This window comes from Grammomys surdaster, unplaced genomic scaffold (genome assembly GCF_004785775.1).
Source record: "Grammomys surdaster isolate TR1022 unplaced genomic scaffold, NIH_TR_1.0 374, whole genome shotgun sequence".
Taxonomy (NCBI): Eukaryota; Metazoa; Chordata; class Mammalia; order Rodentia; family Muridae; genus Grammomys; species Grammomys surdaster.
Window position 1 is genome coordinate 761,595 of NW_021604793.1, and position 24,643 is coordinate 786,237.

The following is a 24,643-nucleotide window of genomic DNA, read 5'->3' on the forward strand; positions in this document are numbered from 1 at the left end:
ATCAAGCTATATATGCCATTCTTGAAGCTTGATCAAAAAAGGTTTATTGCCTTTTTAAAGATATCAGGATAGTTGTCTTGTGGTGTGTACAAAATTCTGTGTTTTAAAAAAGTCTTAAAGAAAAAAAAGGGCAACAAATAACAATAAAGCAGTATTGCTATGCATTCCAAGGTGGCCTGAGATTCATCATTGTCTTCCTTAACTTCCCCAGTGGTAGGATCTTCGGCTTGTATTACTCACTGTGCTTGGCCACAGAATACCTATTTGTACTGATGCTTAACTTGTTCTTTTGTCCCTGTAAATGGCAAATCAGACCTAATAAAAAATATTAACCATTTTGGGCAGGAATTCTAGATTATACAATACTTCTTATATAATAGTGAGATATTCACATTATTAATGTTGTCCTAGTACGGTGAAGTTTGATTGCTTAACTTCGTTAACGTGGTGACTTGTTAGATTTCTCCATTTAAAGTTACTTTATTGTACAGTTAGAAAATCTGTGTGATGATACTTCTTTTCTCCTTCTCCTCTTTTTTTTTTTTTTTTTCAAGACAAGCCCTGTCTATATAGCCTATATAGCCCTCTCTGTCCTGGAACTCACTCTGTAGACCAGGGTGGCCTCATACTCAGAGATATGCCTGACTCTGCCTCTCCAGTGTTAGAATTAAAGGCACGAACCACCACCACCACCGTCTGGTTTAAGAATATTCTTTTAACTTTTAATTCGTTATTACACTTTTTATTGCCTGATTCAGTATCTGGGCTGCAAAATCGTGATGTTTTCATTTCTTCTCCACTTACTAAACTGGATTACTTTTAGAGTAAGCAGTTTGTGTGATACTTTCAGTCTGGCCACTCGTTTTTTATTTTAGACAACTGTTATTTTCCTTTCCCTCCCTCCCATCTTTTCTTGATCCAAAGCCTTGGCCACCTCTTCGCTTTTAGGACTGAGCTTTCCAGTTCCCCCGCTAGAGGCCACTAGTAGCCCCCGCGTCTCTGCGCTGCCGCTCTATCACAGACCTCGCCGTTGGTTACCGGCTGTCTCGCTGGTGCCGACGCTGTCCAAGGAGCCGCTCTAGGCTCTGGGAAGGCGGTCCGCATTGCGTGGGGAAAGTGTGGACGACGCAGTCGACTCGCCGGCCCCCGGGGCGGTTAGCGCTTCCGGGGTCGAAGGGTGCGCGGGGTTGAAAGCGGCCCGCTCCGCCCCGTCCCCCTCCCAGACCAGCAGAGGCAGCAGCCGGAGCAGCCGCAGCCTGCGCCCTCTCCCGCCCGCCCGCCCTCCGCCCGCCCCCCCCCCCCCCGGCGCCCTTCCCCCCCTCCCCCCCCCCCCCCCCCCCCTCCTCCGCCCGCTAGCGGGGCCCCCCTCGCCTTCCCGCCCGCCCCTATTGTTCCGCCCCCGGCCTCCCGCCCTTCCCCTTCCCGCCCGCTCCCCTTTTCCCCTCAGTCGACTCGCGCCTCCAGGTAAGCTTAAAATCTTCTTTTCTGCCCCCGGCAGTAGCTTGTACTTCCACTCGTGACATCCTTCTTGGAGGACTCCGGTCCTATTCTGGAGCCTCGGCCTCTCGTAGTCCCGCATGAGCGTCTACTACTTCAATCTCCCTGCCGGGCCATTCACGCGAGGCCCTGGCTCCAGCGCGGCCTAGTAGGCCTCGCGCGAAGCCTGCCCCCCTCCCCCCCCTTTTTCCCGGTGGCGGCTGCGCAGGAGTTAGGGAGGGCGCGCGCGCGGCAGGGGGGGCGGCGGTGGATTTGGTGGGTTGGGGGGGGTGGGGGAGGCGATGGCCCGCTTGCTGGCGGGGCGGGTGAGCGCGGCTCCCCGCGGGGGTCAGGCGCTGGCGCAGACACACGAGGAGGCGCTACTTGTCCGGCCCCTCCCCCTGGGTAGCAGCGCCCCCCCCCCGACCGAACCGTTTATTCACCCCCATCCCAGTCAAGGGAAGGGGGGGCTTTTTTTTTTTTTCTAAAGTGGAAAAATGCTTGGATGACCGGGGCGGGGGAGGGGAGTGGGGAGCTGCAGAGTTAAAGGGTAGGCGGACTCTCAGCTACCGAGTTACTCTGACGTTCTCTCGGGTAACGAATTTTGAAATTACAAAATGCCTGCCGCTATAAACCAGACCGAGCTATTTATAGAGGGGTAATTGACTGCAGGATTAACAGCTGGATTCCCAGGATGGGGTACACTTAGATTGACCTACTCAGAGGAACTGACAGGTTTCTCAGATTACTTAACGTGGCTTGGAGTTAAAAAAAAAATGCATCTTCGTGCTTTACTTAGGAAATGGATTTGTAGTTAGGTTTTCAGTTTTCTTTGCCTTTTGAATTTGTATTACTGTATTTCTAAAGTGATTAATATAGCTGAGTGGGGAAATGTAACTAAAGCTATCCTCAGGTTTATACAGTATATGGGGGGGGCGGTTAATCTTACAGACTCAAGCATTGTTTTTCCATTAATGAGATGTTGATTTGTGAGTTTTTAGACAGCAGTTAACTGTTTTCTGGAAATGGGGAACTGATGTGCTTTAGGGATGCATTTATATAATCACTTAACATCCTGAAGTAACCAGAAGATAGTTTGCATTATATAGAGTGATGTGGCAGCCACTTTAAAGTGCTTTAAAAATTATTTAAGGTATGAACTTGGGATTCAGAGGCAGATGGGTCTTTGAGTTTGGAGGCCAGCCTTGTGTTAATAGACAGTTCCATTCAGTCCTGTGCAACATAGTGAGGCCTTGTCTCAAAAACAAAACAAAACAAACAAACAAAAAAAGAAAGCAAAACTAAAAAACCCAACGGTAGGCATATTGTGTGTTTACAGCAAAGTGAAACTAACTAGTTTTATGAAGGGACAAAATTAGTTGTAGGAGGAGAGAAATCATTGATACTGATTTGAAGGGATGAATACTTGACATGCTATTGGAAATTTCAGGGCTTGAGACTCTTGAAACGATCAGTGTTTGGTGTTTTAAAAAAAAAATTAAAGAACATCAAAATCCAAATTCTTTGTCTATACAAGTAGTTATTCCAAACTTGTTTCAGAGAATGAGTACAAAGGAATCATCTTGACAATCTATCATGACTGATGAATCAAAGCAAATATGAAGTAAAATTTTAGTACTATATTTTTGTTGTATTTGGAAGAAACTTTGGGACTTAAAAAAAGACTTGTATGATAGTCAAAGTTAACAAACACAAGAGAAATTTCTCAAATTGATTTATTGAGGAAGATTGGGAGAAAAGAACTGAGATGTACAGAATTAAATTTCAAAGGAACATGGAACCCAATCACTTGTGAAGTGTATCTTGAATAATACTTTTTTCAGTGAGATTATTTTTCTTGATGTTTTATGATCGTCCCACTGTGTAGCTCTGGCAACTACACTTGATTCTCAATAGGTTGTCCAAGGTGGCCTTGAACAACCCTGTCAAAACCTCTAAAGTGCTCAGATTATACAGAAGTGGACCATTATTCACACAACTGAACTATATTATTTAAAAATCATCTGGTGTCATCCATCAACCTTTGAGATAAGTATATCTCAATTTTAGGAATTTCTATACTAAGTACATTTACATGTATACTCTACCTTTACTTCTAACTGCTGTCCAGTAGAAAGCAAGTTGAATTTGTCCTCACTGTAGTTAGTTTGTCCAGCCGTTACTGAGTCTTTTCAAAACTTACTCCGCTGAAGGACAACTTCTTGCACTTAAGGAGTTCCCTTAGAACCATTGCCAGTGGAATGGTCAAATCTTTCTCATCTTAAGCATCAGTGGAAACCCTATCATTAATGAGCAAACTGGAAACAAAACCTGATCTGTAAGTGTTAAAGAGTTGTGCTAAGAGTGTTTACAAGTCTGATAGGCTAATACTTAGAGTCCATTAGATAAAACTGAAAATGGCAAAGGGAAAATAACTGGAAAGGAATTACTCTTTATTTTTCTCCTCTTATTTTAATCATGCTTACATTTCAGTTTTTGGCTTTCACTCTCACCAGTGACCAAAGACTTGACCACTCAAAGTCCAGCTCCCTGTAACTGCTAGACATGGACACCGGTGTGATTGAAGGTGGATTAAATGTCACTCTCACCATCAGGCTACTTATGCATGGAAAGGTATGCACCAGCTTGGAAAATTGGGTCATAGTAACTGCTACGGGCGGGGCCAGGAAACAGCAGACAAGCATCTTGGAGCTCATCAGATTAGCACTGTGGGACATCTGGCTTTAGCACTCTTTTTTTAATGGAGTGTGGTGGGAAAATGGACAGCTTTTACTAGGAAGCCTCAGAGAGCAAGAAAAGACTTAACAAGTGGTAAGAGCCAGAAAGCAGACATGCTGCTTGGTAAGGCATTTAGGTGTATGATACTGTAGCTTAATTTCAGAAGGAAGATTTTAGTTTGGATTTTCGGTGGCACTGGAGATTGATCTCAGGGTATCTAGGCAAACACTACCGTTGCGCTAACCCAAGCCTCTACATATTGTACAAAATTGTAGAATTTAATCACTGATTATTCTCCTTTTTTTTTTTTTTTGATAGCTTTTGTATGAAATTTTGTGGGAGGAAGTGAATAAGTGTCTCCCCTTATAAATTTTAAACTATTTCTTTGGATTGGTAGTTAGCATAGTTAGCACTTGGTTTGTTGAACACTTAGAATTTTCTTTTCATTATGATGACCTCTGAATTTCCTCTTAACACTGGGTTTTCTCCATTGTAGGAAGTTGGCAGTATCATTGGAAAGGTAAGACAGTTTCACTTCAACACTTATTCCTGTTTAGTCATTCTGGGCTGAAATAGCAATTGGAGCTCATGCTTGACTTTTCCTCTTACAGAAAGGAGAATCTGTTAAGAAGATGCGCGAGGAGGTAAGATGCAAGGAACATTGTGATTGGAAGTTACGTGTGAGACATTACAGGGGAAGAGCTCAAAAAGGGAAGAAAACATTGTCTAGTTAATTTGTAATAACAAGTAATATGATAGAAAGGAATTTTGTGTCAAGTCCTAAAAACATAAGGGACACAAAATAGATTGAAGACAAGTAGAGCAGTATTTGAAATGCTCTTTTATGTAGCCAGCTTTTTGCTTGTATTATCTAGGACAGACTATACTGTACAATTTTAGTTCTTTTTATCTATTAAAATTACTTGTTTTTTTTTCCCATCCTAGAGTGGTGCACGTATCAACATCTCAGAAGGGAATTGTCCTGAGAGAATTATCACTTTGGCTGGACCGACTAATGCCATCTTCAAAGCCTTTGCTATGATCATTGACAAACTGGAAGAGGTTTGTTGTACCTTTGCTCCCTTCCCCCATACCAGGCATAAAAAAAAAAAATAAAGTCCAAAAGCACGTTAAGTAATTGGGCTGTATTCTCAGCTGACTTTTTTTTTTTTTAAAATATAATTTTGTTCTATGTTCACTGGTGTTTTATCTGAGTGTATGTTTATGGAGGGTGTCAGAAACTGTGGAACTGGAGTTGCAGACTCTAGGTGTGAGCTGTTATATAACTGGTGGGAAATGAACCTGGTTCATTTGGAAGAGCAGTTACTGCTCTTAACTACCAAGCTATCTCTACACACACACACACACACACACACACACACACACCCCTTTTGGTATCAATTTAATATTTTTATTTTTTGAGATTAGGGTCCTGTTTTGTAAGTCTGGCACTACTAGGAGTCCAAGATTACCTTCAACACTTTTGGGTTAGGCTCCTAGGTGTTGAGATTACATGGAGAGATGCATTACCCTTTCTAACTTTGCCATTTAAAATGTTTTTAGTAATTGTTTCAAAGGTGTGCCATTGCTTTCATTACTGTTGAATGAACTTAATGTGCTTTTTATTAGGATCCTGCTGAACTAGGACAAACACAGTAAAATTACATTTAAAAAACTTTTTTTTTTTTTGAACAAAAAAGTTAAGAGGTAAAGCTTTAGGTTACTAGAAGCAAAATAACCATTACTGGTTTTGTTAGAAGGCAGTTCTCTTTTCCTTCAATACTCAATATTGAGAGGCTGGACAACTATTCTCCTTGAAGTAATGCTGTTTACTTAATTTTGCAGTTGATACCATAGGCAAAAGCGTACTGTTTGGTTGTTGTTTAATGCTCCTTTAAATCTTATCCTTGTTCAGGTCAGAAATACTACATTTTAACCTGAGGGATGCTGTTTCTCTAGAATTTGCAGCTTAAAAGAACAGTTAGAAGTATATGCTATATTATTCTTAAAGTAATAAGCTTGAAGTGGTGGTGCACATCTTTAATCCCACCAGTACTAGGGGCCTGATGCAGACAATTCTGAGTTTGAGGCCAACTGTGATTATGTAGTAGAGACCCTATATCAAAAGAAGAAAAAAGTTTTTGACTATAAGGCTTGTATGTAAGTATGCAATTGACAGCACCTCATGGGCACATGCCGATTAGGTTAGAGGTTTTCTGTTTTTCCAGCCCATGTGAAAGCTAACCAGCAGCATATACATAGTGAGTTAGAGACCATCATGGTCTGCAGAGTGAATTCCAGGATAGCCAGGGCTACACAGAGAAACCCTCTATCAAAAAACATTTTAAAAAATGAATTAATTACTGAAAAAAAAATGTTTGTGCTGATTAGTTGATTCATCATGTAAAGGCACTTGTCCCACAACTGATGGTATTAATTTAGTTCCTGGGACCCACATGGTGGAAGGAAAAAATAAACTTGCACAAATTGTTCTCTAACTTAAACACATACTCATTATATTATGGTTTTAACAATAGAAAGTACTATGGTTTGGGATACAAGTATACTGGAAAACCTATCAATAGAGGGTTTTTGTTTTGCTTTGCTGGAATAGAACCAAAGGCATCATGCATATTATGCATGGGCTGTTTTCAGTTGTGTAGCTCTGACTGTCGGTAGAACTCTGATCTACCTGCCTCCACCTCCTGGTGCCAGGATTAAGGGCGTGCACCACTATCCCTGGCTAAGCATAGACTCCAATTCATCTGTTGCCAACTCCAAAACTTGATTTCAAAGCATCTTGGATATACCTGATTTCATTGTTTATAGAGTAGTTTATGTTTGTTTATTGCTATGGGGGAAGTTGAAATGAGTTAATTGATATAGATTAAGGTGTAGAGAACATTTGGTAAGCATATAGGAGGCCTAGTACTGCAAGAAACATACAGACCTTAAATCTAAAAAAAAATTATATTGGTTTTGTAAGGGGATATTTAGTTTGAAACTGGTTACATTGTATGCTATCAGATATTTCCATTTCGTCTTGCTTTCCAGCTTTGAGAAAGGGTCTCTGATTGAACTGGAATCTTGTCAGCCTTCCAGTTCGTAGGACAGGTCTGTTTGCACATCCAGTGGTGGGATGATGGGCATGCATAGCCATACCTAGTTTTTTATGTGGGTGCTGGAGGGTCTGACCTGATTTCCAGTCCTTATTGCTCGTACAACAAACTCTCTACCCACTGAACCATCTCCTCAGCCCCTTGACTACTTTTTAAAAAGTTTTGTAATAGGATTAGAATGTTTATGTATGCTAGATAAGTGCTTTACTACTAGTTCATGTTTATAAACCAACCGTAAGGTCAGCGTATTAAAAGTGTTGCTTTTCTCTGTACCTTTGCTGTGAAGAAAAATGAGTTTATAGCTGCTTCTGCAGTTCCTTTTTCTGTTTTGTGAGCAAAATCCCCAGACCTGTTTTATTTAGTCCTGTAGACTCCTGATTACCTATGGCTGGTGATTTCTGCTAGTCAGTGAGGCTCTCTTATTGGAAAAGGTGGTTAAAGTTCTGTGTCTACTGACTTGTGTCTGTATTAGCCTGTAACTCCAGATCTTTTTTCCTTTGTGAGTACTGGACTATAAACAGTGCTACCACATTGGGCCTAAATTGTGATCTTCACAGTTTGGTATAGTTATGATACATGCCATGTCTCTAAGTCCAAGAGTCAGTGATTATTTTATGGAAGTTAAGACTTTCAAGTATGTGTGTGTGTGTGTGTGTATACATACATACATACATACATACATATATATATATATATATATATATGCACATGCTATTTATCCTTTTGGTGTTCTAAGCAGTTTTCTTTTTTAACAGGACATAAGCAGTTCTATGACCAATAGCACAGCTGCCAGTAGACCCCCGGTTACCTTACGGCTGGTGGTTCCTGCTAGTCAGTGTGGCTCTCTTATTGGAAAAGGTGGCTGCAAGATCAAGGAAATAAGAGAGGTTGGTGTTTATTTTCAAATATCTTTTTGCTTGTTTTCATTTTTAGCTTTGATTAGTCTGACTGTGTAGACAAGGATCTCTATGAGAACCACCTCTATTTCTTGAATGCGTGCACCATTATACCCATACCAAATTGTGAGCATTTGATGTGAAGATTTAAGTGGAGATTGATGGTATATGTGCAGGTTTGTATTCTCAGGACATAGGAGACCTAGAAACCCCAAGGCCACTTTACTGTGGGAAGTTTAGAAGACCCTATCTAAAAAATACAAGATGGTTTCAGGTGTGGTAGGGTGCATGCCTTTAATACCAGACCAGCACTTGGAGACAGAGGCAAGAGGGTCAGCTTGAGGTCAGGCCAGCCAGGGATATAGTAAAATCCCCTCAGTTAAAAAACAAACAATGCCGGGCAGTGGTGGCGCACGCCTTTAATCCCAGCACTTGGGAGGCAGAGGCAGGTGGATTTCTGAGTTCGAGGCCAGCCTGGTCTACAGAGTGAGTTCCAGGACAGCCAGGACTACACAGAGAGACCCTGTCTCGAAAAACCAAAAAAAAAAAACAAACAATGACACAAAAGTGGGATTAAAAAAGACTGTTCATATTTTGGTCTATTTGTGTAGTAGTTTGCTTAGCATGTATGTGGCCCTAGGTTTAACCCCTAGTACTGCTTCCACAGGACACCTTCCCAGTCATGATTAATGTCCCATGAAGACTATATATAGTGTGATGATATTGAAGTTAATTTTAAAAGATCATAAATTTTATTTTGTGGTGTCGAAGGTTGATAACCGAGACCTCACAGATGCTAGGTGGATGTTCCTATTCTGAACTTCGTTCCAGTACACTACTCTGTACCCCTCTTTAATGTTAGTAGCTTATACTATTCTGGACCTTATATACATTTACTACTGATCTTACCTTAGTTTCCCAAGTACCTAAGTCTATACACAGCCTTTGCCTGGCTCAGTAATGACAGAATATGAGTGTTGTGTGGAATTTCATATGTTAATACAATCCTCTCAGTTTTTATGGCATATACTTGCTAGTCATTTTTTTTTATTATTATTTAATGTATTGATGAATACACTGTAGTTCTCCTCAAACACACCAACAGAGGGCATCAGATCCCATTACAGATGGTTGTGAGCCACCATGTGGTTGCTGGGAATTGAACCTTTGGAGGAGCAGTCAGTGCTCTTAACTGCTGAGCCATCTCTCCAGCCCCCTCCTAATCTTTTTTGAGACAAGGCCTTGCTGTTCAGCCTGGAATTCAGAGATGTCTGGCTCTGCCTTTTGAGTTCTGGGATTAAAAATGGTTGTCAATGGTTCCCCCCTTCCCACATATATTCTTTTTTTAGTTTTGTTTGTTTGTTTGTTTGTTTGTTTGGTGTGTGTGTATGCACGCGCCTTCCAGGAATTCTCCTGTCTGTCTTCAAGTCTTAGGATCACAAATGCAAACCTTCTCTCCAGCTTTTTATGAGTGTTCTTGGTTCTTGTACTGCAAGCATTTTATAGCCTGAACCATCTTCCTTATGCCCTCCCCCTGCCCCCCCCCCCCCCCCCCCCCCGTACATATATATAAGCACATGTTGCTATAGGTTTACTGGCATCTAACTCTGGTGGGTAGATTGGGTTTCAAGCATTTTTACCTACCGAACCACTAAAGTCTTTTGTTTGTGTTTGTTTGTTTGTTTGTAGATTTGTTTTGAATTGTGTGTATATGATTGCCTCTGACTATTGCATGTGTGTTAGGTTTTTGGATCCCCTGGGGCTGGAGTTTTCTTTTTTTTTTTTTTTTTTGTTTTTTTTTTTTTTTGTTTTTCGAGACAGGGTTTCTCTGTGTAGCCCCTGGCTGTCCTGGAACTCACTCTGTAGACCAGGCTGGCCTCGAACTCAGAAATCCACCTGCCTCTGCCTCCCAAGTGCTGGGATTAAAGGCGTGCGCCACCACCGCCCGGCGGGGGCTGGAGTTTTCATGTGTTGTGAATGGACATTTATGGGTGCTAGGAATTGAACTCAGGCTGGGCATTGGTGGCACATGCCTTTAATCCCAGCACATGGGAGACAGAGGCAGGTGGATTTCTGGATTTCTGAGGTCTACAGAGTGAGTTCCAGGACAGCCAGGGCTATATAGAGAAAACCCTGTCTCCAACCCCCCCCTTCCCCCCCCCCCAAAAAAAATCAAAGGAATTGAACTCAGGTTTTTTACAAGAACAATATATACTGTAAATCCAGAGCCATCTCTAAGCCAAAAAGAATTTAATAGATTTATGTTTGAGCTTTTAGTCTGCCTGTATATATGTGTGTATGTATATACCATATATGTGCCAGTTATCAGTGGAATTCAGAAAAGAAATGGATCTCCTGGAATGGACTTATAGATGATTGTGAGTTCCATGTTGGTAGTGGGAACTAAACCCAGGTCCCCAGCAATAGCAACAAATGGTCCTAACCATTTTTCCAGCCCCTTAAAATAATAATTAAAAAATTCAGAGTAGGACTCACTGTATAGCCCTGGCTGTCTAGAACTCATTTTTGTAGACCAAACTGGTTGTGAATGCAGAGATCCTCCTGCCTCCGTGTCTCAAGTGCTGGTAATTTAAGGAAGGTAAAACATGCCTGCCTGAAACAATTTTTTAAATTACATTTTGTGTGTATGCTAGTGTGTATGTGTGTGTGCACATTCGCTTGCTTGGGTCAGGACAACTTGCAGGTCTTGGTTCTCTTTCTACAATGCGAGTCCTCCAGGGATTAAATTTAAGTTAGGGTTGTCAACAGACTATCTTGCTGGCATTTCCCTAGCTTTGCTTTTTTTTTTTTTTTTTTTTTAAAGACAGTCTCTTTTTCCCTTTATCAAATTTTCATGTCTAAATGAAAGGTTACTAAATAGTTTCAAAACTAGTTGGAATATTTTGAAGTCTTTGTACAGGATTGTTTTGGTGCAGGAATATGTGTTTGTGGGTACAGGGGAGGTGGTTTTAGTTAAGTTTATTGAGATAGTCTCTCACTGTATCCCAGGCTAGTTACAAACATGTTATATGGTTTTCCACTTTCACCTTTTCAGTGATGAGATTATAAATGTGAACCAGTTTAAGATTTTCTTTTGATGAGTACTTGGAATGGTACCTGACATACAGAATGGAATTGAGGAAAATATTTGCTCAATAAGAGAATGGAAGGGTGATGTTTAGAGGATTTTATTTGACCCACAAAGCTTTCATTACTGAGTAAGAGTAAATTGTATAGAAGGGACTTTTTTTCTGGGTCCAGGTTAAATGTAGACTGTTCCTCAGATTTATTCTTATCTCTCAGAGGTAATTTATTTTTAACTTGAATAAGCAGTAGTACCTGGACTAAGGAAGTATGGGAACATGAGAAAGAAAGGGTAGTAATAACAATCTATTGAACTTCATATTCTAAAGCCGGTGTTGGAAGGAATTGAACAATTTTTCTGATTTTTTTTTTTTCCTACCTTTTACCCTAAAGAGTACAGGGGCTCAGGTCCAGGTGGCAGGGGATATGCTCCCCAACTCAACTGAGCGGGCAATCACTATTGCTGGCATTCCGCAATCCATCATTGAGTGTGTCAAACAGATCTGTGTGGTCATGTTGGAGGTAAGCCCTCAGGCTCATGCTAGAGGTGGGGTGAGGGGTGATTCTGGGGAAAGGGAAACTGATCTATATTTAGTAAGACTAGAATTAGTTGAAGCTGTTAATAGGCTTATCAGTAGAGGTGGGTAAAGTGGTTCGCTGAGTTCATACATTCCTTCTCCCAGTTTTGATATATGTTAGTCTGTGAGTAAAAATAGGATCTGTTAAAAAGCAGTTGTCTTGTAGTTCAGAATGTTCTAGTAATGTGGGTAGGGGAAGATAGACTGTAAGGACTTGTGATTTTTGGAATGCTAACTCACCTTTTGAATTTCTTGACATTGATACATTCTATTTTTCACTTTGAAGCAGGATATATTCAAAACAATAGTTATAACATAGGAAAAGTATCAATGATGGTATTTCTGAATGAATTCAGAAGTCCTACTATATATTCTGTAGCAAAAATGAATGGAAATTAGGAGTTGGCCCCATATGAATCATAAACAAAAAAGATTTTTTTGTCTTTGAACCATAAACATAATTACATTTGGGACTTTCATATCCAACTTTGCCTTTATGTCTTAATTAACAAAGATGTGAGGTCCTAAAAATGACCACTTAAAGTATATATCTACACAGTTTTTTGTGTGTGTGAATTAAATTTATTTATAAATGTGGAAATGGTTAAAATTATTTCACAGCCTCTTTGGTTAGAATTCATATGAGCCACATCATCCATAAACGTTCTTGTTGCTTTTTAAAGACAAATAACTAACCATATTCAACTTGATAAGTAAGGGACTGGAAAATAGTTTTTATTTAACTGACCTGTGTGTGCTATAGCCACACAGCTGAAGCAGCTTTGAAACCTTATCTCTTTTTGTTTTTTTCCCCTCTGACTCTCTCCCAGTCCCCCCCGAAGGGCGTGACCATCCCGTACCGGCCCAAGCCCTCCAGTTCTCCAGTCATCTTTGCAGGTGGTCAGGTAAGAAAATCTTACTGGTGGGCTAGAATGAATGAAGATTATATTTTAAATGTCAGCTTTACCAGCAGCACACCAAGCTACTTTGCATGATTGCTGAAAACTTGTACTTTTGGCCATAGTTTGATTTGCTTTTGGTTTTGTTCTGAAGAAAGTTTTGAATGCCACGACCTTATTTTTAGCAAGCAATGGAAGTTTTGTAGACACTCAGGAGAGAAATTGGTTGCTGGTTTAAAGGTGGTTTGAGTTAGAGTTAAATTCCTCCAGTGTCATTACTGCTCTCCTTATATCAACCATCCCATCCATGCTTATACGTGTGGAATGATGGAGGTCTAAGTAATGATAACAAAGGAGTTGGGCCTCTGAAGTTCTGGATGGTGGTCTCAAACGGCATGGAGGTGTGGGATCAGGTCCTGAACTTGAGTGTCCTACAAATTTTCCCTCCCCTTCACCTCACCTCCCCTACTCCTACCCTTTTACCCCCAAACTCCAGTTTGTTGTTCCCCAGAGTCTTAACCTGATAAACACTGGTTTTTGACTCTCCATGGTATAATTGAAATCAGCTGGAATAAGAGGAGCATAGGATGGGGAGAGTATATTGGGCTGTAGTGTGAGAACACCAGAGCATTCTCTCGCTGTCTCATTGGACAGTTTATTCTAAAGTTAGAGTTGTATGAGAAGAAGATTGATAAATGTCATGATATTAGTGTATTTTGATGGTTAGTGTTTTCTTAAGTAATAGGTAAACCAGTTTTTAAAGTACTGTATTTAAAGTACTGTATTCAGGTTAAAATAATGGCCTTTGCCACTTGGGGCTACCCTATTTAAAAACATCTATGCTTAACTAGTTAAATTTATTTGTATTTGGTCTGAAAACCATTGGAGAGGGGAAAGCATCAACTTGGAGTTGATTCCACATTTTTTGAAATACAATGAAAGTGAACAAGTTTATGTCTTGCTGAGAGCTTTCACAAGTAGTCATATTGCAGTGTTATATTGAGATGTGTTACAACTTTGTTTAAAGCATTAGCTTTGTTTTAACAAGTTTGTCAGGGCTGTCAATATGAGTATTGGGGCAAGATAAGCAGCAGCTCAGTCCTTATAGACAGGAGGGTTAGCCTCAGGAGTCATCCCTTTTCCCATGGAACTCTAGGTTCTCCACTGCTGTGTCACCAGTCCTCTGCACGACAGTCTGTCCTTCTTCCTTATCTTCATCCCCCTCACTCCTCTCCCTTTGTACCTCTTTGCTTCCCACCCTCCCTCCCTTTATTCAGTTAACTGCCCTCTAAAAGCTTACAGCTTCTTCTATCAGTTGCCCTGTTTTGGGTCACTCCCATGGGCCTTTTTATAAATGGACCAGTTCATACAGTGTCCAGAGATGGACCTGTGTCTTTTGTTGCAAAGTGGGCTCTGTAGGGATTTAAGTTAATCCTACAGTGACCAAGACCTGGCATCAGCTCTCTTACATTACCCCTCACTTTTACTGAAAATAACCCAATTGTGCAGTGTCATCTGCCACTAGGTAACTTTTTTTTTTTAAATTCACTGATTACAGCTCGTTTCAAATCTGTGTTGTGAGCTCCTTTTTAAAGGAAACAAGAAAAAAAAATAAACAACTTTTTTTGGTGTGAATTTCATGCTGGTGACAAGGTGCCGGATTGACAGCCCTGGAGACTGAAATCCTCTATTTATCCACAGGACAGGTACAGCACAGGCAGCGACAGTGCGAGCTTTCCCCACACCACCCCGTCCATGTGCCTCAACCCTGACCTGGAGGGACCACCTCTAGAGGTGAGAGGGGATGTTCAGTCTCCAAGGCTCACTCAATCCTTCCGCCTCAGCCGAGACTGCCAACACACGGGGGGCGAGTGGCGCTGGTGATTTTTGTGCTGTGGACACCACCTGTCCACGGGGACCTGGACTGACCTCCCCACCTCATTTCACACAGGCCGCGTAGCCCACCAGATGGTAACACCAACTTTTTTTTTTTTAAACTTTTTTTTTTGTTGTTGTTCAATCCCTCTTTTCCCTCTCCCATTCCCCCCATCCCATTTTCACCTTCCCACCCCAACCTGGGTGTGCTTTTGGGGGTAATAATGGCCACTGTGCACTGTGATGTGAGAAACTTCACATTGCGTTAAGTAACCAGCTACACCTTCCTCCCCGTCCCTTCTTTTATTCCTTTCCTCCTCCCGTCCCCTCCCCCTAAACTCCCCCCTGTTGCCCAAAAGACCAGCTCCCCTTTTGGGAGAATCTGGTGTGGGGAGGAGGGCATAGTGGGAGCTGCAAGTACCTGTGATGCAGGTGGGTGGGCAAAGACAGGATTTAGGAAATTGATCCCCCCACCCAATGCTTCTGTGGTCAGGTCCCTAGTGTTTGAGACCTAGCTAGCTTTTAGCTTTTTAGTTCATAGGCAGTGTTAGAATACATGCCAAGCAGGTTTGTGTAGCTGTAAATAATTTATATTAGCATGATTATTATCTTGTATTGAATACACAGGGTGGGGGGATTGGTCAGTCAAGGCATTGCTTTACTTTCATTTTTCACATTTCTTTTTAAAAAGCAAGTATGTATATTTTGCCTTAAGGAAAATTTGTATATCATTCTTAGAGAATCCCTGGAATAAAGTTAATACTATATTTAGAGCACAAAGAAGCTCAGGTCTGACCATTGTGAGATTTCATCTTCAGCCTCAGTCCCTGGCCTCCCTTTCTCTAGTTCAACTCTGGCTTCTTGGCTAGTTGAAAACTTGTCTTCTTCCCCCCACCCCCCACCCCACATTGGGTTGCTGTCCATGATTGGTGTTTAATAGGAACTGTTTTCCTCCTTTTGTAGGCCTATACCATTCAAGGACAGTATGCCATTCCACAGCCAGATGTAAGTTTTGATTTCATTTCTTGTTTTGAAAAACTCCCTCTCCATCCAAAATTGTCTGAATCCTTTCTTCTTAGGCAGGAGTAAGTTGGGTCTTGAACATTTGTGGTGTTGTTATGGCTTAAAAGGTGAACCACACAGTATCAACTTGTTTGCCTTTGAATGTAAAACCCCTAGAAATTATCCATGGTTTGTTATTAATATCTTGGGACAATTCAAACTGTCAGTGAAGTGTGCTTCCCTTAAGTAAGTGTTTGGGTAAGTGGGAGGATGGACTTGCCTTTAGGTGCCGAGGATTTATTGATATAAGGAAGGCTAGAAAACTGATTGTTGGATTTCAATGAAGTTTTTACTAAGAATTTCTTACTTTAAAGTACTACTATTTGGATTTTTGTCCATTTCCCCCACCCCACCCCCGCAATACACACACACACACACATACACACTTCTTTCATCCTTACTAATCCTTTCAGGTGCTAAGCCTTAGACTTTGAAAGTTGGGTTTGGTTCTTGGTTAGTGGAAGCCCCTAGGAGAGGTGTGAAGTAGACTGGGAAAGGGCTTATTTTATCACCAGGTAGGACAGTTACCTATGTGTATTATAGATAAGATAGTTGGAAAATATTCGTTGGGGACTAAGCCCAGTTTGGTTTCTTGTTAAGCTTCTCTCCTCCTTGCAGTCTCCCTGCCCCCCTCAACTCCTTCCCTTTTCCCAGTACTGGTAGAACCCTGCATGGTGTGTCTTCCCTAACACCACTGCACAGTTTGTTTATCTAGCCTGTCTGTGCTTGTCCCTGGGGCAACCGTTGGCAATGGCTGCATATACCTCCATTAAACAGTCCACAGGGGATAGTTGTTGGGCTGGTTTACTGCTTTCTTTTTCACATACCCCAAATGCATTCATCTCTTGTATACTGACATCCTTTCTATTTCTAACTTTTACCTGTCATATTCTGCCTGTCCTCTGGATTGTACTGTAAGCCCCATTCTTATCCTATGTTATACTTGGAATAGTAGACTCAAACTTCGGGAATCAGGATCCATGTGCATTTTCACATCTGAGTATGCTTGAGTCCTGACTAGGTTACCCTTCTAATGCTGATCTCTCCTGTTTCCTTCATGCAGTTGACCAAGCTGCACCAGTTGGCAATGCAACAGTCTCATTTTCCCATGACCCATGGCAACACCGGATTCAGTGGTATGGATAACTCAGTGTTATTTCTGTAAGGTGTAGTACAAGATAGAGGCCAGTCCCAAGGTCTCAGCTTGACAACTGTTTAAAACAAAATTCATTATCATCCAGCATCTGCTGGTTTAAACTTGACCTACTATGAGTAAAGGAGGTAAAGTGTTTGTTAACATTATTTTCATTTGGGATGAGTTAATTATAAAAGTAAAAATCCCTGGAAGGTTTGGGGTGAGGTCTGGGGATGCTTGTCAGAAAAAGGGTAGGCTGATATTTCTTGTAACCCATCCTGATAGTGGCCACCTTGACCTGATCAGCATCCCCTTTTTCTCCACCAGGTAGTCACAAGACTTTGGTAGAGACAATCCATTTGTTCCAAATTGTGTAGTGTATTTTTTGTTTGTTTTGTTTTGTTTTGGGGCTTTTTTTAAATTTTATATATAAGGAATAACTTGTCCGATAGGGTTAGAATGAGACCACCAAACTCATTTTCACTTGTATCTTAACAGGCATTGAATCCAGCTCTCCAGAGGTGAAAGGCTATTGGGGTAATGATTAAAAAAAAAATCTGTAGTATTCTACTGTTATATTAATAAACTGGTGGGAGTCTTGTTTCACTGCCCATAAACCATACCAGCAACATCCACATGGCAGAGAGGAGCTGAGAGAGCAAAGGGGTGGGGCCTGGTGCCCCTTAGGGTCCTTTGATGGATCTAGCCAACCACCTTCTAAAAATGTAGTTGAGAGCAGTACTAGAAAGAATGATTAAGGGTTAGCCAGCTGGAAAGGTTTAGTTCTAGTCCTGGTGTTCTTATGAATGATAGGGGTTTGTGATGGGATTGGTTTTGTTTTTTTTTTTCCTTTTCTTTCTTTTTTTCTTTGGAAAACAAAACAAAAGCCAGAATAATTAGAGCAAAAGAGAGAATAAATCTGGAGAAATAAATTCCCCTCAAACAGATTGCCATTTTATCTATTTGGTCTTTTAAGTCTAGTTTGGGAGGATAGAGGTGGAGGGTGTTAATCTGGTAAAGGTTTAATGAAAGAATTCTATGTGCCAAGAGTCCATGATATCTGGTAACGAGAGTATAGTTGGCACTGATTTTAGTGAGCATTGGACAAAATAAAATCAGGACAAAACAGTAATCTTAATCAGAAAAGGGATAGTTGTACAGACACATTTGATGTTTAGATTTTGCTCCTGTTTAAAAATATTACACTCTCTTGCCCCTTTTATCTCCGTACATATTAGTCTGGGCTTTGCAGGAAATGGCATGATATCAGCTATTCTGATTGTGCAGAAGAATCTTTCCAGCATTACTTTTGATACCCCTCCCATCTTTCCTCCTTGGAGGCTTCAGAGTTAGTGATGAACCCCAACAGCCAATGCTGGGTTTCCATTTTATTTTCTTCTGTTAGTTTAATTTGCAGATCACTGATTCTGAATGCTATGCATTAAATTTTCTTGCTCTTTTCTGTCTTTTAGCAGGTTTGGATGCATCTGCTCAAACTACTTCTCATGAACTCACCATTCCAAATGATGTAAGTGTAATTAAACTATGTTAGAAGTCTGAAGGAAACCTTACTAGAGAGAATTGATAGAATTAACTGTATTAACAGTTTTCAAAGGCAGAAGAACCTCTTCTAGTCCTGTTAAAATTCTTACATTTTTCTTTTTTTTTTTTTAAGATTTATTTTATGTGAGTACACTGTAGCTATTTTCAGACACAAACCAGAAGAGTGCATTGGATCCCATTACAGATAGTTGTGAGCCACCATGTGGGTGCTGGGAATTGAACTCAAGACCTCTAGAAGAGCAGTCAGTGCTCTTAACCACTGAGCCATCTCTCCAGCTCCCTTAGTTTTCCCTTAAAGCACCTGGAACTGGGGTGGTAGCGTATGCCTTTAATCTTAGCACTCTTTGAGTTCAAGTCATCCTGAAATATGTAGTGAGACCTTGTTTCCCACAAAAGAACATCAGAATTTAACTTTGCTTTTGGAGAAGTGATTCTAAAGTGATAGTATATCTGCCCTTTCTACAAGTATGGCTGTTTAGGTTTGAGAATAAAATTATAATAAAGTCAGTGTCTCAGTTAAGCCACAATTAACATGTTAAGGAATTATTACTCGTTGGTACTACATAATGCAAATTAATCCCAAATGCAAAAACAAATCTGAAATTCTTACCAGAATCATAAAGTGATTGTGGAAGGATGATTTCACACATTTATGACAGCCCAACAGCAAAGGCACTGTTGATGTGTTTGTAGCTGATTCACTAGGTTTCAGTATTATTCTGGTTAATTTGTCATTGGAGTGGAGGCTAGACTATGGGAATAGAAACAAAAGCTAATGCTTGGGATGAGAAACTGGAGTTTGTCTTGATTTCTAGTTAATCACATGAATAATTCAGGAATTGAAGTAGGACCTTAAGGTTTTAAAATTCAAGGTTTTGCTGGGTGGTGGTGGCGCACGCCTTTAATCCCAGCACTTGGGAGGCAGAGACAGGCGGATTTCTGAGTTCAAGGCCAGCCTGGTCTACAGAGTGAGTTCCAGGACAGCCAGGGCTATACAGAGAAACCCTATCTCGAATAACCAAAACAAAACAAAAAAAAAAAAAGGAAAGAAAAGAAAAAAAATTCAAGGTTTTGATAGCAGTATACCGGAAAGATTGTGGAGTGCAAATTTAGGTACAAATTGTAGAAACTGGTAAAGGGTATTGTGTGTGTAGCTGTGCCACTCTTTATTTTTGTTTTGTTGTTTGTTTCTCAAGTTGATTGGCTGCATAATCGGGCGTCAGGGCGCCAAAATCAATGAGATCCGTCAGATGTCTGGGGCGCAGATCAAAATCGCAAACCCAGTGGAAGGATCTACTGATCGTCAGGTTACCATCACTGGATCTGCTGCCAGCATTAGCCTGGCTCAGTATCTAATCAATGTCAGGTAAGTTTGACCAATCTTTCTGCTTTACTGTGCCAACATAATAGGGAGGGAGTTGCCATATGACAAGTGGGTTTTTTTCCCCCCTTAAGATTCTGTCCTTAATGTAGCAGAGAAAAACAAGCAGATTGGACTAAGTTTTCATGGGATTGTTTTGTGGCAGTGAAAAAGGTGGTAGTATATACCGGTGCTGAATAGGACAGTGCTCTAGTAAGAACAAGATCACTGAAACACACTTGGGTTTTGGTTGTTTTTGCACATCATGTAGACAGATCATTTTATTTTTGATTTTGGAGTTCAAAGCACCTTGAATTTTTAAGGATAATGAGATATCTAAATAGCTTCTTGGAAATAGATGTTATCAAATGAGAATTGTGTTCTATTGTTTGTGAACAAATGAAGCACAGGCTTAGGAGTGCTCCAGATACATGATTATTTTTTTTTTTAATCCCATTGCTCACCCTGTTCTCATACATCTATAAATTAGTTCCTCAGGTTTTATTTCCCTATATGCAGGTTCTGTTGCTACACTCTGAGTTGTAGGACAATTGTGTATAGTCAAATGTGCATCCTACTGGGTGTTTGGTCCTTAGTGCTACTTCAGTCAAATTTTCAAATGCACTTAAGTTACATCTTATATGGAAAGACATCATTATCTTTCTTGTACTTATTCTCTTCCACATGAAAATTAAGAGTTCCTGAATCTAAGAAAAGGTTTTAGAGATATCAAGTCTGTATTCATGTTATACATGTGCTATGTATTTATACTTTATACCAGACTCTCTTATTATCCTTAGTTGAAAACATTGCCAATTTGCCAGTGGTAGTCTTGGCCATTGCTTTGTCTTTCTGTGCCTTGTGCTAATGCTGTAATTCATATGGAAAGAATGGCAGCCCAGTGGTGGCACATGTCTTTGATCCCCGTCATATAGGAGGCAGGATAGATGGACTTCTATATAGTTTGAGGTCAGGCTAGTCTAGTCTAGAGTGAGTTATAAGACAACCAAGGCTACACAGAGAAACCCTGTCTTGAAAAACAAAAAAAAAAACCAAAAAAAAAAAAAACCAAAACTAGAAATTGTTACCTTCTGCTTTTGGTAAGCTTACCTTAAATGAGATAGCTCAAATTATAATTTTAAATTTGACTTTGGTGTTATAATAAGTTAGTGTCTACATTGTAAGGAGGCAGAACTTCATTACTTGAAGCAACTGCAGAATTGCTTTAATTAAACAGTTGAGTGAAACTATGCAAACATTGGATTTGGATCAGAACTGTTTAAAGCCTGATCACCAGTGCCAGAAGATGCACAGACCTGCTTTTTATCTTCTCTACTTGGCCCACTTTGGATGAGAAAAAAAACTGGTTTTATTATTTTCAATATTGGCTCCACAGCATTTCCGTACTCCTCAGCTTTCCTTACAGGGCTCTGTGTCTTTGTGGTTCATTGCTGTGACAATTCCTTAATGGACTGAACTGGCTCTGAACAAGTTAAATACAGGAAATTTCCTGCCCATTGGAAGTAGGCTTGTGGGCCAGGTTGTCTGATCTCAGCAAGTGTCTGTGACTCTGGCTTAGATAAGGACTATATGGGGCCTGTTTTAGGAATAGAAATACATTTTTGCTAAAAAGCAAAAAACACAAAAGTTGGTAGTACTTTATTATTTTCAACTCTAAAGTCTAGAGTTTATTTTAACTGAATTAAAGGGCCTACTTTTCACCAGAAAAGCTTCCCTAGATCTTATCTATACTTATTTTTAGCATTTTTCTTGGAAAATGCTATATTCTTTGTAGTCTATTCAGTGACCTACTTTGGACTTCATTTTGGTTCATTTGCCATGCAGATGTAAATAGATAAATATTAGCTACAGAAATAATTGTGTTAGGCATGCATAGTGTCACTAGTCGCACTGAGGAGATTGAGGCAAGAGGCTACACAGTTCTAAGCTAACCTGGGCTACACAAACCCTGCCCTTAAAAAAATTTTTTTAAAGAAAATTATTATAGTGTAACATGTAATTTTGACTCTGAAAACTGATAATTTGGTTTATGAAATGATTTTCTTTGTTTACAAGGTTTTCTCTTTCAAACTAAAATCTTTTTTTGTTGTTTGTTTTTAAACACTTTTGGGGGGCTAAACTTAGAGCTTTTTTATATGTTAGGCAATTGACACCCATCTCTGTCTTTTTTGTTTTTCGAGACAGGGTTTCTCTGTGTAGTTCTGGCTGGCCTCGAACTCAGAAATCCACCTGCCTCTGCCTCTTTTTTTTTTTTTTTTTAAAAAAAAAGAGGGTTTTAAAGTTGCCCTCAAACTACTCCCTGTTGTATATCCCAGGCTGGTGTGGACTCTGACTGTGTGCCTCAGCTTTTGTAGTAGCTGTGCCACCATGGCTGTGCCACTTTACTCTGGTTTTTGGGCTGTGTCAATCTATCAGATAGTTGGAAGTGTGAGTTCTATGATTCCTTTTCCCATTCTTGTCTGCTGTGTCTTTATAAAAGAAGTTTTAAAAATAGCATTGTGTGTGGCAGGGGGAAGTGATAATATAAATATTTTAGAGGGTGGGGCACAAGCTATACAAGTTTGTTGTAAGTTGATATTAGATCTTCCTAATTGGCAGCCAAAGGCACTTACTGATATAACTGAAGCGGATTTTGTCCTGTACTTTTTCCCTATTGTGGTCTTCCCTTCCACCCACCCTTTTTTTTTTGTTCCTTTTTTCCTCTGTTACAGTTTAGAAAACGCTAAACCCTCCTCCCAGGCAGCCTCCGTCACGATCCCTGATCACCTCAGCATCAACCTCTCTCAACCCTCCACCCCTTCTTCTTCTTCTTCCTCCTCCACCACCACCCCCTCGCTCGCCACAGCGGGGACTTCCGACGCACCCTCCAGCCTCCCCAACCCTCTTCCGACCGCCCCTTGTGTCTCCAGTCTGCTTGGCATGAAACCCATCCCTCTCCTGGCTCTAAATGTTGTGTCTGCTGCTAAGGGTACCGGGGCTTCAGCTACCACCACCACCACCTCTACTGTGCCATGTGTAACTAACAAACTGAAAGGCGAGAAGCAGAGATTCTCTCCCTACTGAGTGCTTATCTTGGCATTTCTTCAAGTATTGGTTTATTTTGTTTTTCTTTGTAAACATTGGTGAGAACCAAACTATTGTGAGCTTGTGACCATTTTCTTTTTACTACTTTGGGGGATAACTGGGTGGGGATGGGAACAGGGGTAATACTTGTTTAGGTTTAGGTCTTCACAGCTCAGTGCCTGTTTCAGAGTCTGACTTGTTGATTGAAATCTTTATCTAGAGCCACAGTTCTTACTCTAATTCTGTTATACTTTTTTGTAGCTTTACTCTGCCTTGCAATATAAAAACAATGTTTTAGGCTCTGTGTTGATGAATAAAAGCTTCTCCTTTAATCCTTTCTTTTTTTTTTTTACTTTAAATTATTTAATGATTAAAGTTGTCAGCTGGCCTTCTTGGCTGAATCTGTGTTTCTAGTTATAATAAAGTTACCACAGTAAGAACAGTAGCTCACTGTGTGGTGTGCCGGGTGAAGGGTGGGGATTTGTGATTTGTGCCTTGTTGGATTGTATGGCTGTGTAGCCTACTTGGGCCTTTTTCTATCCCACATGAATTTTGTAATCTTTTGTCAATATTTCTAAGAAGAAGGGTCTTCAGTAGTTTAAATACTGATGATCCTTCGTGATCGATCAGAACGTTTTAAGAACAGCTTTCCTTACATTGCTAACACCAGTAGGTAATGAGATGTCCTTGTCTGAGCTCTTTTCTCTGGTGAGTAGTCATTTCAAAGGCATATGCAGGACTGACTTCTTTAGCCATAATGATGGACAGTGGTCAGTGTCAGAGTTAGGTAGCTTTTGTCTACATTCCTTTAATAGATCATTAGATATGTTACTGGGATACTAGAGAGGGCTTATAAATTTGATTGTTGGTCATTCAATTGCTCAGTATTGCTCAGTCAATTTCATTTACCTTCTATTTCCTGTCTATCTCACTAGCAACAGTATCATGAGTAGGGGGTTAATATGCTTATATTTGAATGAATTCTGTAGTAGGAAATAGAGAGGCCCTAAGAATATAAACTTTATTAGTGATTCATTATTTACACAGTGCTGCGTTTAGCTCATGATGTTTGCTTTCTCCTTTTTTCTGGTGTGGAGCTTGATCCCACATCTTGCACAGTGTGGTTTGCTGCCTAGGTACACCTCAGCCACTTTTAAAAATCAAGATAAGCCATGGATGTGTTCCCACAAAAGAAAAAAAAGGTGTTCTAAGGGTTTTGAGGCTGAGGCTTAGGCAGTGGCAGAATATTTACTGGGCCCTGGGTTTATTTTCTAGCATTTAAAAACTAAAAGGAGGAGATGAAAAAAGTCGTTTGATAATCCAAGGTACATATTTTGAGTTTTCTCAGTGAAGGTTTCTAGGTTTCTAGATTTGTTTTCTAATGGTCTTTTTCAAATATCCCTCAGGGTAACATTGTTGAACCATCATCAGAACAAGCTCATGCTTGTTATTATTAATCTTTCGGTTTCTGGTGTTATTGCAGCTCATTTATTCCAGATTAGCCTTACATACTTGTTCACATATTCCAAGTCTGTGTCAAGATTTTTCCCCCCTAAGACGGTGTGTGTCTCTGTATGTGTGTGTAGTCCTAGCTGTCCATGCACTACCCCCATCCCAGCTTGGGTCAAGGGTTTTAGAAGAACAAACCACCAGGCTTATGCTTGGATGTTAGCTGCCTCCTATGTTGTGTAGTACAACTCTTTCTGTAGTTAAAACTTACTATGCTGACAACCATCTCCACTGAGATTTGGGTGTTTTTTTTTTTTTTTTTTT

General features: G+C 40.4%; 1 protein-coding gene across 17 annotated transcripts in view; it reads left to right on the forward strand.

Annotated features, from left to right (window-relative positions):
• Positions 1-1,359: 1,359 nt before the first annotated feature.
• Positions 1,360-24,643, forward strand: part of Pcbp2 (poly(rC) binding protein 2) — a 27,463-nt gene continuing 4,179 nt past the window's right edge. The window contains exons 1-15 of one of the 17 annotated variants that reach the window (XM_028781196.1): positions 1,360-1,464; positions 3,970-4,110; positions 4,712-4,735; positions 4,827-4,859; positions 5,161-5,277; positions 8,090-8,221; positions 11,708-11,836; positions 12,723-12,797; positions 14,493-14,585; positions 15,630-15,671; positions 16,792-16,864; positions 17,362-17,400; positions 18,336-18,391; positions 19,623-19,792; positions 22,519-22,981. In XM_028781196.1, the coding sequence (XP_028637029.1) occupies positions 4,042-4,110; positions 4,712-4,735; positions 4,827-4,859; positions 5,161-5,277; positions 8,090-8,221; positions 11,708-11,836; positions 12,723-12,797; positions 14,493-14,585; positions 15,630-15,671; positions 16,792-16,864; positions 17,362-17,400; positions 18,336-18,391; positions 19,623-19,792; positions 22,519-22,870 (1,404 nt within the window). In that variant the 5' untranslated portion in view covers positions 1,360-1,464; positions 3,970-4,041 and the 3' untranslated portion in view covers positions 22,871-22,981. Of the gene's footprint in view, positions 1,465-3,969; positions 4,111-4,711; positions 4,736-4,826; positions 4,860-5,160; positions 5,278-8,089; positions 8,222-11,707; positions 11,837-12,710; positions 12,798-14,492; positions 14,586-15,629; positions 15,672-16,791; positions 16,865-17,361; positions 17,401-18,335; positions 18,392-19,622; positions 19,793-22,518; positions 22,984-24,643 lie in introns of those variants that run through there. The other 16 variants (XM_028781195.1, XM_028781193.1, XM_028781194.1 and 13 more) reach the window with 16 other exon arrangements.